The following is a 17137-nucleotide window of genomic DNA, read 5'->3' as shown; positions in this document are numbered from 1 at the left end:
TTAGTAAATTACTTGGCTAATTGTTAATAGAATATTTTTTGTATGGGTTAATTAGTGGATGTTTCAATTGATTTATGATGAGCAGATAGGAAATGTTTTCTGTTTGTTGAGATGCAGAATCACAGCAGGACGTCACAACTTCACATCCTTTCTGATCCTCCAGAATGCCTTTTACAGTCAAACTTTGATCTAAATTTCAAATAATCCTTCAAGCAATAATCTGGCAGTTCAGCCCTCATTTAGGTACCGCTGGTACTATCTCCACTGTTTATATAAATGCCATTTATTACTTACATTATTAAGTAAGAAAATTGCAGAGCATACTTTGCAGTCCTTTAACCTTTTGCTGCACAGTAGTGATTAATCATTTGAATTTTCAGAGTGCTAGGCATCAATTTGGGGAATGTGACAGCTGAGTGTTGAAACAAGGTCTAAGAAGTCATTCCTTGAACCATCTCAAAGAAAATGTGAAGCCATAAATAGGCTTGTAAAAACTAATCAAAGTCTGGATCACACTTTTAAATTGAATTTGACCTTTAGGTCATGTAAGGACCTCAATGTTTCGCAAGAAGCCCTTAATTTTCCATACTAAGAACATTTACATGATTATCCGTGCTTAGTTATTATTGGTAATTTGTGTTTGTAAATGTTGGTTTACACCATTGTGAATTGATTGTTAATTCAATAAAGTGTACTTTAGGTTTTATTGAATGCAGCATTCAAGGTGTAGTCTTAATGGATCCACACAAAAATTTGGGATTGGAAATAAATCAAAGGAATTTGGAAACCTAAAACTTCAAGTTAAACTACTGCTACTTTTTTCAATGTTTGCTTGGTGGTGAAGGGTACTATTCTGCTTAAAGAGGCTGACTGGTCTGGAGTTTTTCAACCCTGTTTAGCTGCAGAACAGGACATTTTTATGCACAAAAAAAAAAAAATCTTTCGGCACCAGCATTATCTTCTTTAGCAGCTTGAGCAGTGGCTGCAGTGGCTTGCTTTTTGGACGGGATTACATGTGCCAATGAGCCATGCCCACCCATGACCCTGTCACTTACCACTGCACTTTCATTGGGCCACTTTTGATAGATACTGACCACTGCAGACTGGGAAGAGCCCAGAAGAGCAGCAGTTTTAAATAATGACCCAATTGCTTAGCCGTTTCAGTTTGGAAATGAACTTTTCTCAAATAACTGTGCTTTCCATTTCTCTTTCTTCTAGCACATGAGAACAAAAATAGTTCCTTGCAGGTAACAAAGGCCATGATGAAGAGGTACTCTGTGTTTTTCACTTTATCAGTCAGTGGTTATAATGTTAAACTCAACTGATGTTTATATATTTTAAAAAAGAAGAAAATATTGTCAAGTATAGCGATACTTAACAATACTTTCCTGATCTCTGACTCAGGACCCTTAGCTATGGATACATGTTATTGTGAGAATGTCAGTGATTTTCACTTCTGCATCAAATAAAGATAAGAAAATTACACCCAATTTGTGTATACACACTTTAAAAACTATAACAAATCATTGGTAGTGTGCGTTAATATGTTTCTCCTAGAAAGTTGGAATTTATTTTATACATTCGGTATGATTTTCACCTTTTATGCTGACATTCACAGTGAAAGGTAGTAATGGCTGTTGCATCATGTGAAAAGAGAGCTGTCAGTATTATGAAAGGTTGCTCAGCGTGCAGCTTAAACACTACAAGTGCAAAGCACTAGGTTTATGAAGCAGGAGAATAATGTTCATAACCATATTTTTTTATTAAAATGTATATATTTGTTAAAGGTAAATTACCAGAGACTTGTATCAAGAACATGAAAACATGCCATCATTAGCTTAGCAATTTAGCAAACTAGATGAAAACATCAGTCAGCAAGAGCAAGACGTGAGTTTCTTAAGGGCTGTTATTGTGAGGAGTCAAATTTCACTCCACATTCAAGTGACAAGACAAGAAATTTCTATTTTTTTAACATCTTGTATCAGAAACATTTCATAAGGGAGGGATAAGTCACGGCAATAGTCATGCAAAAGAAGTGTGACAGTTTACCTTTTCATAATATTTGACTTCATAGTCAATGATGGGAAGTATTGTTTCTTCGGGCTGCTGCCAGGAGAGAGCGATGCTGTTTGGAGAAGCCCAGTCCTTCTTTACAGCTCCCACCAGAGATGGACCTGTTCAGTAAACACACCAAGCAGACATAATTTATTGTGTGCTGACTCTATTGACATTGGTGATAAAACTTTCTAAGGCTGCGTGTCGGGGCTGTTGGGTAGAAAGCGTACACAGAGCGTGAGCGAGATCAGCAAATATTGGCTGCAAAAATGAATTTATTTAACAGTCTAATGAATTCACCTATCTACTTTAATAAGTCAGCCTCACCAAACAAAAACTTAAAACACAAAATTCAGAAGGAAACATTATTTATTGGCATTTCTCTGTTTGCTCCATCAATGTAATGGTAGATGGAGAATACATCCAAAGATCAGAGCTAGTAAGAGACACCAATGAGATAATATTGTTGTTTATTCAATATTCGTAAGGTACGTCTGCAACCTGCAATGCGATTTAATCTCATCAACAATAAGTGGATTATTTGGAAAGTGATTTGATGTAAATGAAAATTGTCAGTACAACTCACCTTGAACTCTTTTGCATTTCACTGTCATCCTTGTTTTTAATATTTTAAAAACTGTAGGTAGACAGCAACTATGAAAGTTTTGTTAAATACTAAGATCAGATTTTCCCTTTCTTTTCCTTTAGAACAGATGTGAGAGAAATCACTTTTTGTTTTAATTTCTTTTAATTTGCACAATCCATTCTCTATCTTTCAAACATTTTGTACAACCTTGAATTTTTTCAAAACAAAACTAAAAATTAGTTTATGTCCAAATAAGCTTATCAAAGTTATGTGGTTGTTGTGTGGTTGTTGTAGGTGACAAACACCTGTTGCCTGTTCTTCTTTCAAAACTGTTTTAACTCCCAACATCCGCTTTCAGATCTTGCCACAGATTTTCAATTAGATTTGAATGTTTTGTCAAACATATAAGTAGGCTTAGATATACAGCATTACTTTGTAGATTTAGTTGCAAGGTTTGAGTGATTTCCCGGCTGGCTGCTAAATATTTTTACCAGGCCTCTTAGTTTCAGTGAACAGCCATGTCTTGGTTTGCTCTCTATTTTTTGATGATGGTTTGAATAGTGGCCTTGAGATTTTCAAAGTTTGGGATATTGCTAATAATCTAATCCTTCTTTGAGCTTTTTCCCAACATTAATTCTGCAATTTCTGGTGCTTTCCTTGATCTTCATGATGCTTGTGGATAAATAAGCTCTCAAAAAAGCCTAAAATTTTTTTACAATACAGCCAGATTTATACTGAAAGTAGCACAAAGTTGTTCTGGGGGTAGTGGTAGTGGGAAGACATCTTCCCACTACCCTTTTGAAATACTTTTAAAACTCTTTTCATATTTATGTCATACTCATGCACTAATATGTGTGGCTCTGTTACATAAATCCTATTAAAATGCATTGAAGTTTGTAGTGTGACAAGAAGTGAAAATGTTTAAAGGGTATAAAACTGTTGCAAGGCACTGTGAATGACTACGTACTGTGATGATGATCTCTCTCAAAATGGCTGTCTAACAAGCAAGCTAACACAGTCTAACTGCATACAAAGGTTAGCATTTAACTCTCTTTCATGCATAGATTCACAAATCCACCATTGTGGCAAAGTCTCTTAGTAAAGTGAATGTTTAATGTGATAAAATGGTAATGAATAGTGAGGAGCTTCTAAAAAGCAAAAGTGAAATACAGAGATTCTATTTAGTGAATCAGAAGCACCAATGGTTGACACTCTTTAGTGAAAATTGCCATATGATCATGTAGTTATCAATATTTCTGTCTCAGAAAGTCTTAAGTCGGTGTACAAAATCATCAGTCTCTGTGTGATAACTTAATCTAGTTTCAATCAAAAATATGTTGAGCAAGGCATGCTTATTTTTCTTGCAGTGAACTGCTTTATGAATTTCTTCTGGATAAATAATTGCATTTTGCTCCCAGGAGACACAAGTCAGCAGATGAAACAGCTTTATTAATATACATTCTATCATCTAGTAAATATAGCTTACTTGTTATGTGAATGCAAATGTAAGCTTGCTTTTTTTCCAAGCAAACCCAAAGGGAAACTTAACCCTCAGTCAATATTTTTCATGTGCCTGGTTGAAGATGTTTTGCAGATGTCACAAAGAGATCTGGGAAATGTACGCTCTTAAGATGAAGAGAAAACATTAATGTGGAGAAATATTAGGGTAGGTTATAGCTAGCTGTGGGTTTGAGCTTGTTAGATGTTTAAAACAGTGTTATGTCTGATGGAAGCTAAATTAGAAAAAAAGTAATCTTTTTAAGACTCCCTGCAGGCTTTGTCTTTCACCAGGGTTATTTAAAATCAAATTTTTTGTTCAGTATGAAAAAGAGTGAAATAATGAGTAAAAACTGGATAGAACTAGATAAAAATGCTGCTATTCACATAAATTCAAAAATACCTTTAATTTCACCTGCCTGTGCCTTTAATTCCAGGAAGAGCTGTGTGAATAACATCAACCATTTCATGGCTGAAATCTACTTTTCTTTCTTAGACCTTTGAAAGATAATATGTTGCATACAAAAAGAAACTGCAGTTCAATGTTCTTTGAAAAAATTAAATTAACTTAGAAGTTATACTGTATTTATAAAATATATCCACAAAAACTGAGATAATGTAGCAGGACACATTTTTTGTAGTTTTACCCAATTGTGCGTTAAAATACTGTATTAGGATTTAGTTTAGAGATCTTTGTGGCCACCATTTTTAATTAAATATGAATATATGTTTTTATTTGAAGTGAGAAAGTAGGTAGCTCTTTAGTTGCTGTACTCTACGGATGTTTTATTTGGTTCTATTGAATTCAGTTGTGAGACTGTCAATGTTATCTTGTGTCCAAGATGCAACCTGTCTCTTGAAAACACTGCATTTCTTCATGACTTTGCAAGGACAAATAGGGTAAAAATGTAGGAAGGATGGGTAAAACCCCCCATTAATTTAACCATATGTTATTTAATTAATTTATATCAATAGTTATTCGTTTCAGCCAATTCCGTTGTAACCAAGCAGTGACTTTCATAATTTGTTTTGGGTTACAACCCATGTCAACCCCCAGCCCTGTTTTGTTAAAACCACACAGGTCCCTCCAATCAGTATGTATTTGAACCAAAATTACTCAAATTAGATTATTCTTAGCTTGTCATTTTGTAGGTTATTTAAAGACAACATACAGAAAAAAAGAGAATACTTTCACATTCAAATGTTTGCCAAGCACAGAAAAATGAAACGTACCTAACTCCCTAAGAAAAGAATAAACTGAGCTTCAATTGACTATTTTTTTGTAAAATGTTGGGATGACATGTTGTGAATTAGTGTTATATAAATAAACTGAATATCCATGAAATAAGCCAAGTCAACATGACTGATAAAGTATTGGTAGTGCAACACAGAGGTGTAGGATCCAGAGTAGAAAAACAGCAGCGTTCACATTATTAAATGTGTTTTAATGCATGGCTTCTCCTTAATAACCCATCCTTAATAGGCTTTTTAAAATTTCGTACGTAGTCTGAAATGCTAGCAAAACTTGACCAAAATAATGTCATGCGTGACTTGAAACAGCTTATATTATTAGCATAGTCATTAAGCTCAAAGGGCAGAGTGTGTCTCTCTGTGTGTAAGCGTACATGCATGCATACGAGAGGGTTTTTTTGGTCTTAAAAACAATATGAAGCAGCTGAAGTAGAAAATAATTCCCTACTTTACAGGAAATAAAATCAGCCAAAGCTACTGACATGCTATTATCTGTTATTAATACATATTACCTCTAATATGACCAGTTCACTCCTCCTCGCCTATTCAAGATAACAGAGAAAATTCATCTCGGGGGATTTTATCTGATCTAACTGTGTAATGAAGCACTCTGCTAAAGCCCAGACATTACAGGAATTTTTTTGTCCTTCTTCTGCTGCCTGTGCCAGTTGGGCGCAACTGCAGAGGTTTGTGGTGAGAGTCATGTTGTGCATCCGTCAAACTAAGGCACAGCAAGACCACTGGCATCTGCTGTTAGCATATTGGCTCCCGATAGGAAACAATAAACACAGCCTAAGTTTAATCTCCCTCTGACTAGCAGATTCAAATGAGCCCTCCGCTGTGGCTCCCACATAATTCACAAAAATAAACAAGGGAGCTAAGAGATTCCCATGAGAAGAGCGCGCACAAGAGTTGAAAGCTGGGACGTGACAAAACAATATGTTTGCTGGAGACTATTGTCCGTCTGGAAGAAAATAATTGCCAGTAGAAATGTGGAGGCTCACTCTGGATCTCAAGACAGAGCTCGCCATGAACATTTTGATTTTCCAGCCCACACAATAGCACAAGAGAAACAACAATTCTTCAAAATATGTTATTTAATTAGAGTCTAAATTAGGAGATCCAAAGAAGATCTATTTTAATTAAATATTTGTATTTATTAGTGTATGAGTTTTGGTTCACAACATGAAATGGTGGAGCTATTACCACTTCAAAAGATTTGTTTTAATTGTTTTTGCTTATCTATTTTCCTGCTAAATTTGTCATTTTTTCCCCATGCAATGGACGTGTGCTCAGTGTCAGTGACTTTCTTAAAAGGTTTTCTTTTATCAACCCAGCTCTCCATGATCTGAAGAAGTAAACCTTCAGATATACAATGATTGAGAACAGATAGCCTGCCAGGCTAAGCGTGACCAGACAGAAGCAACATTTCAAAACGATGCTGACAAACCTTCCAGTTGATAAAGATGGTCGTGAGTTACCGCTTAGCAGAAAACACGTTGGTTTCATGAACATTCAACAGCAAATGTCTGACCAAGGCAAAGCATTCTTTTTAATCCTAATGGGGCAACTCTGCTGTTGAAAGCTGAAGGGTGATCAAACTTTGTTCCATAGATTTAGCTTTCCCCTCTCAGATTAATGCTAGACAATAAAATTTGGAATTCCACTGTAAAACCTCTTTCTTTAGGCTCCTGAAAGACTGATTAACAAATCATTTTTAGACATTTAAAGGGGACCTAAGGTGCAAAATTCACATTTTGCATGTTTTTGTACTTCCACTTGGGTCTTTATTCCTTCTAAAAACAGCCCAAGCGCTAAAAGAAGCAAAAAAAACTTAGTTGGTTTTTTGACAGTAAGGTAATGTTTCTTGGTGTCTGGAAAATGAACTGTTTCAAAAACCTTCTGTCATAAATCAGCAGACACTGCCGCTTACCTAGCAACAACAGCAAAGCCTAGCCCGTTACCTAGCAACAACAGCAAAGCCTAGCCCGTTACCTAGCAACAACAGCAAAGCCTAACCCGTTACCTAGCAACTTTAACAGAGCTCTGCCCGTCACCTAACAGCCCAAGCTAAGCTCTATCACATTTGCTCAAATTGTTTCACCACTGTTTGTGCTGTACAATGGCTGCTGGAAAAGACAAGTGTTGTTTTGTTAATTTACCATCCAGAAACTACTAGCTGCATTCTTGTTGGTTGTTCAGGAGGCTCTACTTCTGCTTTTCAAAGATGAACGGTTGTATAATTGCGCATCTGGTTGCAGCCATTTTCAAGTGTGAAAGAGTTGGGGGGGGGGGGCAGCATCTTATTTGGATTTAAAGTGACAAGAGGCCCTAAAAAACTGAAAATGGGCATGACCTCATCACCTAAGCATGATTTTGTCCAAAACATTTAATTAATATGGTTTGTACAGCCCTAAATAAACTGTTCAAGGAAGCATAATAGGTATTTTAATCCAACATTCATAAAGGAACTCCTTTTTGGAAGTTGGGTGGACCCCAGCCAGTTTGCATGTCAGTATTTGTGAAGAATTTTTCTGTGGATCGTAGCTCCAAATTATTCCCAGAAAACCTGCCAAGGATTCCTTCATAGAGAAAAATGTAAATATTTGAAAGATAAAAAGTGCAGTCTAGGAAGCTGAAATACATTAATGCAATTCTATGTGAGATGCTATTCACTGGTGTTTGCAAAGCATCCAATCCAGGAGCACCATTTATTTTATTTTCCTTGGTGCTCATTGGCTGAACCCTAAAAAGCAGAAATAAGGAAGAGTGCAGATGTTAGTTTCTGTGGTAGTGCAAAGACAGTTTCCACTGTGCATGTTAAGATATATTTAGTGTTTGAAATAATAAAAAAATGATGGGCATAAACATTTTTAAAGAGTTTCTCAAGTATTTATGGATTCCAGCTATTCTTGGGTGGGTGTGGCCACAAAAACCAGGGTCCACTGTAATAGTTTGTAGAGTAAAAGTTAAGTGGTACTGATTTTTAAAACTACATGCATCCAAATTAAATGTAATAATGAATCTATCTTCCATCGCTTGCTCTTCATCTCTTCCTGGAAAATTTTTATTCCTATTATTGATCATAAATAAATCATAATTCTAAGAACAAGATTTTGTGTTTGAGAAGGGGGCGTACTGTTCAGCAGCTTCTGCTTTTCCTGTTTTTGTAAACACTTTCTTCAGGCACTGACACTATACTTTGAGGACACAAATACACACGTCAATTGTCTTTAATGATTCCATTTGTGGGTTATTAAACCTGCTACATGAAATCTGCCGAAGGAACTCCCCATCTTTCTCCTGTATGAAGGAGAACTGAAAAGCCATTAGAAACATAAGTCAATTATGATGCCCCATGGATGGATTTTTCAGTCAACCGTGGTTAAGTTCAACATAAACTAATGGGGAGTCTTTAAATGAGCTTGACCTGCATATGATTTTAATTAGCTTTCCTACCCTAAAGGCTTCCATTAACTGTTTAAAAAAAATCAATAGAGCCAGTATTGATGTTGTGTGGGAGCCTAAACGATGTCCTAACAGTCCACTGATTCAATGCTGATAAAGAGATGGCGTTAAAGAGAAACACATATGGGAGCTGTTGTTTACAACGGTCATATTGACGCGTCTCTTTTGTGTAGGTGTCTGATGGTTCTTTTTCTCATGTTGGGTCCAATCTGATCTCCTTTTGATTTTTTTTTTTCATAGGAGGATACTGTTTGTGTAACCAATCACATGAACGTTAAAAGCTTTACAAACTTTGATTATAGTTCGATTGAATTTAATTTAAATTTGTTCAATTCGATAACATTCGGCTCAATTCCCAACACTGCCTGCCAATGTCAGGTACGTGAGGTGATTCGGAAACGCCTTACTCCATCTACAACGTTGCCTACGGGACTTCAAGTAATCAGCTCGAGGAAAATCACATTCATTGAATGTGCTATGTCTCTGTGAGTATAAGTAAGCCTGCGGGTTTTGCGTGCTAATAACACAAACGATAAGCAAAACTGAAATGACATGCACTCTAATTTAGGGAGCATCATCATTACACTTCATTAAATCTGGAGGTTACCTCCAATGCATTGTGGGTCATGCGCTGTGTGTTATAAACTCCAGTCTTACATAGAAACAGCAGACGCCTGACAAAAGCCAAATAAACTGTTGGGCTTAATTATAGAGTGGTTATGAAATTTAACTCAAACAAGTGACAGCTCAAGCAAATGCAATAACCGAATACTGCCACCCAACTAGAAGTGTGACTCTTTGATTATGTTTAGAAAAGCGTTCACATTTTCAGTTTTTCACATTTTGGTTTGTCCATTTTTAGCCATTTTCTCATGTGATATCAAAATTTTGATGGCAATATCTGTGCTTATGAGTAGTGAAGGCAACGGATGACCAATCAATTAACCTTTTAATCATGTGAAAAAGATAAATGTCAAAAATTTGAGAAGAACCATGCTTGGTGAAAAAGACAAAAAATTATAATCTATGTAGAAGTGGACTTTGTGATACAATTTTTAAAAATGCAGTCATTTTTACAACTATCCACTGGAGTGCATGTATTTCCTGTCTGGACTGGGGATCCCTTAGGTTTCCCCACTAAAATACAAAAAACTACTGAGAGACGTCCAGGTTGCCCTCTTCACCACTTTGAATTAGGAAAATGTAAAGCATGGATGGATTGCTAAATGCCACATATTGTGCTTCCTTAAGAAATATAAGGAAAAATTATTGGTAGCACTTTATTTGAAGGGGTGTGCATAAGACTGACACCTGTTATGAACATGAAGGAGTCTTCATGAATGGCTATGACTGTTGTCATGAAGTGGCATGTGGTAAATAATGACACTTTTAATCCAAAGCTGTACTAAAAGTTGCATTAAAATAACCAATTTTGCATTATTCGGTAAATAATGACACTTTTAATGCAAAGTTGTATTAGAATTTGTATTAAAAGTCCATTGAAAGTGTCAACTTTGCATTAAAACTATTATTTAGTGAATGACGCTTCATGACGGTGTTATGTCATGTTTATGACAGTATTATGTCAGTCTTCAAATAAAGTGTTACCAAACAATTAAAGAAATATTGAAATATTCTCTTTACATCAGTCTTTTTTGGTGTTACTGATCAAGATTATCCTTGCCATTATACTTTACATATACATCTAATTAATATGTCTGCTTTCATTTCATTCCATTGTAGCTTCACATTTCTCAGAGTAATTTGTTCAGCAATCTCACATACAATCTCTGCCCCTTCTGTGGATATACAGACCGTCTTCTTCTGATCCCTCTTTACTGCTCCTCAGATAAGAAAAGTAGATGAGATTCCTTTGACTCTGAATAGCTGTCATCCAAATCTTAAGTGAGATAGTTTCATGTTATCCTGTGGCACACCTGCTATCCACCTCAGATACGGTGGCTGCCTTTCTCATGACAGTGTCGAAAAGCTCAATAGAGCCCAGATGGTTGCTTTAACAACTTTGTGCACCATTTATTATGTGTATCTGCTGAGTACAGGGAGTTAAAAGGTAATTAAAATCATCAGTCATGCAACAAAAACAGAGGTTGTTGCTGTTAAAGGGAGAAGTAAAAGTATTTCGGTGAGCTTTGGACTATTTTTTGCTCCAGGTTTCAGTGTGGGTTGAAAACAAGAAAGTTACAAAGAAAAACAAAAGCAAGCAAAAAAGTAATCCAGTGGGATGTTTAAATCGGACATCCTCTGACTTGCAAAAACCTTACTAAGTTTAAACAGTCATCCTGTCATTGACAGGCAGAGAAAAGGGATTAAATGACAGACAGATACAAAGTCGAACAAAATGTTGCCTGTGTAGAGAAGACTTATGTGCTAGCTAGCCTGTCTACCACTACCAGGTCCTGTCTTTAATAAGGTCCCAGCTTGCCACTGATCCCTCTTGTTTCCACTTAATGGGGAAGTGGAGAGGCAATGATGTGTGAGAAAGGCCAGTGAAACTGGTCCTATACTGGCCCACCATAATCAATACTCATTTGGCCTCTACCTCTCTTTCCCCAAAAGTAATTAATGAGAAGAGCAGACGTATCTGGCTGCTGACAGCTGATTTCCCTGCCGGTCCCTGTCCTCAGCAACCTGTCCATTTCTCATGCTTTTATTTAAAAGCTTCATTATCCTTGAAACCAAGCATCCAGTATTGGAAAGTGATGCAAATATAGGCTGACAAGAATGATAGGGTGCATAATTCTGCATCTGTGAGAATAAAAAGGCAATAGAAGAGAGGAAATGAGACAGTAGTTTTAGCTACTATCTTTAACAGAGAGCATATATTTTTATAATTTGTATTATTCCTTGTTTTTAAGTTTGAATTTTGTGCTAAAATACCCATTTTGGTATTTCAATCTGTTACGTTAACAACTGTCCTCTCCTTTACTGAAGGCTGTTCTTTTTCTTCCTGGGTTTACAAACAAATTTATCACCACTTCCATGACATTGTCCCTATTATTTTGAGCTATATTTTGCTTATTATTGAATGCCAACTTGGCTTAGTGAATTTATTCACACTTGAACTTCAGAGGGCAAAGATACAAAGAACACTTCACCTGAAAAATATATAAAATCAACAAAAATTTCAGAGTTCTCAGAAGACGCTCGTTCACGCAGAGATATAATCTTCGTTGAAAAGCAACTTTGACTTGTTACATAAAAAACAGAGCGATAATCAAACATGAGCACAGAGTATAAACTTTGGGTAGTTTCAAATTCTCCCCTCATCTCCTCTCCCAGTGGGAGTGCACAGAGAGAGGAACGAAGCGCTGCAGCAGCGGAGATACAGTATAAATAGCAGCCGACCCTGGTGTAGCACCCACAGCAGACTTACTGCAGTGGAACACTCTTTCCTATGGAGCAAATTTCAAGCAGAGCCATCTATACACACACCAGCTGTCAGAGTAACTCATCCTGAAGTTAAACACTCAACTATTACACAGTTTGGTGAAGAGGTCACAACGGGGGGAAAAAATGATGTGTTGGTAGGTTGTGTTCTTATATATACATGTCAAAGAATGAGTTGAAGTACAGAGATCCTAACAATAAAAGTGAGAGATTTGCCAAGTTTAACATAAAGTTATCAATCAGGGGTCAAATAGGCCAAGATGAATCTAGTTAAAAATATAATCTGAGAGAAGTCTTGATTATATGATGTATGCATATACCTGATTATACAGTGAAAGGAGAGCAGAATCTGTAAGACCTTATGCAAATTGCCTTTACGGTGAGTCTTATATAAATGCAGATAGAGATTTCAGTTTGAACTTCTGCCATTATGATTTAGGTAAAGGATTGCGAATAATGCAGTTTCATTTAAAAGAAGCGGACCAACAAAAGACATTGGCAGCTGATTTATTGAACTCTCAGAAGACAATGGGTTGGTATTCTTCAAAGGAAGTTCTACCCGAAGATTGAAGAGCAGTTTGAGATGCGAGTTAAGAGGGAGGAAACTTCAGAGGACATCCATCAGGATTGCAGAACAATGAATCCAATCAGTCTGTATTAATGAGGCAATGCTTAAAATAGTGCCCGTTGTGAGGTGAAGTCAGGGGAAATGATCTTTGCGTGAGGGGAAAAGCGTCCTGATAAAAGTCTCAGCATAAATCATTTTCTGGGGTAGAAAGAGCTAATCTCTATCCCTTCAAACTCCCCACCTGCTCTGAACACTGCTGAATAGCGATCTGTGGGAAAAGCTATTCTTAACACTGACTGGTGAATGGGTGACTTACTGTATGTCTGGAGGTCTCTATAGGAGCTCACTGAGGATATACTATATGATCCTATAGTCCACAGTGCTGTAGGTATTTTAGTGAAGACCCCAAACATTGAAGCATACAATGTTTCAATGTTTGGGGTCTGAGCCTCTATCTGAGGCTCAGATAGACTGAGCTCAGTCTATCTGAGCCCAGTCGCCCCAAACAGACCAATTATTATCAGAACGTTTTGAGTAACATTACCTTTCATTTGATACTTCAAATGCGAAAGTAAGTATTTTAAGAGGAAATGGATATTATGATAACTTTGCGAGGTACAAATGTCTGAAAATGTAACTTATAGTTTGTTGCTAGGATGTCTGTAAAATATTTACAACCCTTGAGCCAATGAACTATTGGTTATTATTACATGAACAATTTAGTCAACAACAAAAGTATTCTAATGAAATTTTACAATTTACAGATTCAATTAATATCCAGTTCTATAAAATACGAGTCAATATTTAACTCCTATCAGTTTTATTTATGTTGATACTTTCCAGTCATGTACATCAAGTTACTGTAATAGGCAAAGAGATTTTAAAAATCAAGTTTATTTCTGTTGCACATTTCAGCAACAAGGCAGGTCAAAGTGCTTTACATCACAAAAATACAGTCATAGAAAACACAGTCAACAATTGAAGAATTAAATTTTGTCAAGTGTTGTCGTTACACAGCCGAATGTTGATTAATGTTTCATTTACAATGCTTGAAAAGCAGCTATAAACAGGTGTGTTTTTAGTCTAGATTTAAAGGAACTCAGTGTTTCCGCTGTTTTGCAGTTTTCTGGAAGTTTGTTCTAGATTTGTGGTGCATAGAAGCTGAATGCTGCTTCTCCATGTGTGGTTCTGAAGATGCAGAGCAGGCCCGCCATCCATCAATGCATCCCCAAAAATTTATTAAGAAGTAATCATCGTTGACAGCAAAATGTTTTTAATATTTTTATAGTGTGAAAAAAATATTTCCCAAGATTACTTGAAAGGAACTTAGAGGTTTACTTCCTTGGAAGATAAACTTGAGTACAGTACACACGTCCTTGCAGTTTATTAGCAATGACTTTGGCCGCAGCCCTCCTGCCTGATAAAAACCACCTGAAGCAGGTGGGTATTTGTATGCAGTATCCAGCAAACCAGAATACAAATCAACAGGTAAAAGGACAGTTTTTACAGATCTCCCAACTGAGCACAGCTGCGATAACCCGCCCCTTCCTAACCTACTCTTTGAATTTGTTGAACTCAGCTCAAGTGCGGCTTGATCTTCCACACCTCAAGTGTTGCACTAATGAAATTCCTCAAGCATTTTCATCAAAATGCAAAGCTGAAAATCGTCCCCTCTTGTGTTAAGATTGTTTAACCTGGCATCTGTTGTTTGTGACCACCTATTCAGCATTTCCATGTAAGTGAGTTTATGAATATGTGCTGCAGGAGCAGGTCAAAGACACTGGTATTACGAGGTGCTGTAGGTCAAATAATGGGCATAGTTGAACAGATGCCTCAGGTGAAATGAACCCCCATGGGAAGTAGGTGAAATAAACTTCCCAGTAAGCGCAGTAAGCAAACACCTGGCTGCAGGATAATCGCAGAGAGGCACACTCTGCTTAAACTAACAATCTCGATTCGAGTTGTGTTCCCTGTCATATTAGCAACTCGGTTCTTCATGATCCAAGGTTGGGGCCATTGATACTTAAAACAGTGGATGTATTAATCACACTGTAGCAGTTCAATACCTTGTGCATTGTGCTGCAAATGTGACTTTATCCTCCCCTTAACTGTCTGTGCAAAGGTTTCTGCACTGACAGCAGTGCACCTGATAAGTCCTTTTGACCACATTGGCCTGACCTGAGATGGATAGTATTTACCTTTCTTCAAATGCTAATCTACTTTAACGTAGACCTTTATTGAGACACAGAGAGCAGCAACTACAGGTCCAAGTTTCCTGCAGTGCTCTGCCAGCTTTTTCCTCCCTAATAAGGCAATGGACTGAAAACACTGCAATAAATAAATAATCCACACTTTTCTCTACGTCAGATATACAGAAGTTAATTCTGACGCAAGATTCCTGTTATTTATTTATTATATTAAAAGGAGTTGCACCACAACTTTAAAACTAGGTTTCTGTTATTAAAAATACAGCACCGCAGGCAAAAGTGATCCATTTCTGACTTTTTCATGGTTGTCTGAACAGCCAGATTTCAATCTTTTCACCCCCACAAAATATCAGATTTGTGCCACTTTGTGTAGTAACCTGAATACGATAGTGTATGATATCTGTGTTGATGTCTTCCTCTGTGGACAGAGGTCTGATTGCGATTGCTTTTAATTAGTAGCATAAACAATCGGGAAAAAGTCAGATTTCAACAAAAAATCAGAACAGGTGTTCTGATTTTTATAACTGAGTGCAATCTGCTCAATTTATTTATATTTGATAGTAAAATTATTTTTAAAACTAGATTATCTTAAGAGTTTTTGAATGATGTATTGCATGCCAGACACAGAAAACCAAGGGAACTTAAAGAAAAACTTTTTAAAAAGAGTTACAGTGTAATTGGTACTGCTCCACTGAATGAGGGTGGTAAATTTTGAACACAACTCCTGTGTGTCTTTTATGTTGATGCTGCCCCACTTTAGCAAATTCCCATTTTTGCTGTGTGGGTTTGTATTTAATCTGCAGCCAAACAAGGACAAATAGATGGACTAAAGCTCATCTCAGAACCGTTGTGATTTTCCCTGGACAACCTGCAGAGAATATAACCATCTGCTTGCCTATTAGCCAGCAAGTCATCCTCCCAAGCCTTGCCAACCTTGGACCCAACATCACTGCCCCTCTCATTACCTTCCCAGTGCCACTACATGGCGTCCTAATTCCAGTTGAGCGAAGGTGTGGATCAGCCTAGGTATGCTGCCATCTGGGGCTGTTTGACTTTGGAAGCAGAATTTTGACCTAGCCGCTGTGGATTCAAAATGGGTCAGGGAACACCCTCTGTGTGTTGTCTTATACCTCCCACCATCTCCATTCATGGGGTTAAATAATAGGCAGGGCAAAAAAGAACGTTACTGTCCAGCACTTGCAAAGAGATGGGGAATGCTTGCAATAGTAGATGGGACATTATGAAACTGGGGATATTGTCTCTTCTTGCTTTAGCCATGAAAATGTTTGCGACTAAAACAGCACACAGGATCCAAATGATTTATACTTTTTTGAAAATTCTTCAAACTTAGTTTGCTCATCCTGAATATGACACAAACCATTTAAAACACTATTTCGAGAAAGAATGAGATGCTTTTTTATTCCAATTACTGTAAAGATAATAAACATAATCTTCAACCTCTGATGACCAAAAAGGTATAAAGTGTCTGAAAATTACTTATTCTTCTAAAACTTAACACTTTTTAACAACCTCAAACCTGAATGTGTTGTATGAGGTTTATAACCAACAGAAGGTAGCGTATATGAGGATACATTTCATGAATTACTCTTCAGTTTTGTTCTTTTTACAAAACAAAATGTGAAATACTTTTGTATTCCCAGCCCCTGAGTCAAAACTTTACAAAGCCACTTTTTGCTGAAATTAGCAGGTTTGGGGTATGTCTGTACCAGGGCTGCACAGCTTGAGATTGAAATTATTTAAAGAATGCTTCTAAGGAGCCAGACTTTCAAGTTATATTTAATGTAATTACTTCACTGAAAACACACCTGGAGTGTTGCCCTTGATTCTTTCACAAGCCATTCGGGGCTCTCACAAAGCCCCGCATATTTACCAAAAGCTCCTCCTTGGAGCTGCAGACTCCAGTCGAGCTCCCGCCTCTGTGATCCCAAAAGGTCACCGAGGACCCCATTACCCAGACCAGTCCTTCCAGAAACTTGTAGCCTACTTTATCCATCTGGAATCAGGTTTTGGAATGATTGTCCTGTTGAAACACCTGCGGATTAATCCACCTAGCTATTGATTTGAGATGATTTTGAA

The 17137-nt window shown here is 37.0% G+C and overlaps 1 protein-coding gene across 1 annotated transcript in view; it reads right to left on the bottom strand.

The window, feature by feature from the left end:
- Positions 1-17137, bottom strand: part of LOC116723394 (ephrin type-A receptor 6) — a 191178-nt gene that overhangs the window by 43286 nt on the left and 130755 nt on the right. The window contains exon 6 of the mRNA XM_032568240.1: positions 2050-2174. Within this exon, the coding sequence (XP_032424131.1) occupies positions 2050-2174 (125 nt within the window). The remainder of the gene's footprint in view (positions 1-2049; positions 2175-17137) is intronic.

This window comes from Xiphophorus hellerii, chromosome 7, assembly GCF_003331165.1.
Source record: "Xiphophorus hellerii strain 12219 chromosome 7, Xiphophorus_hellerii-4.1, whole genome shotgun sequence".
Lineage (NCBI taxonomy): Eukaryota > Metazoa > Chordata > Actinopteri > Cyprinodontiformes > Poeciliidae > Xiphophorus > Xiphophorus hellerii.
This window is presented reverse-complemented; position numbering and strand designations above follow the sequence as displayed.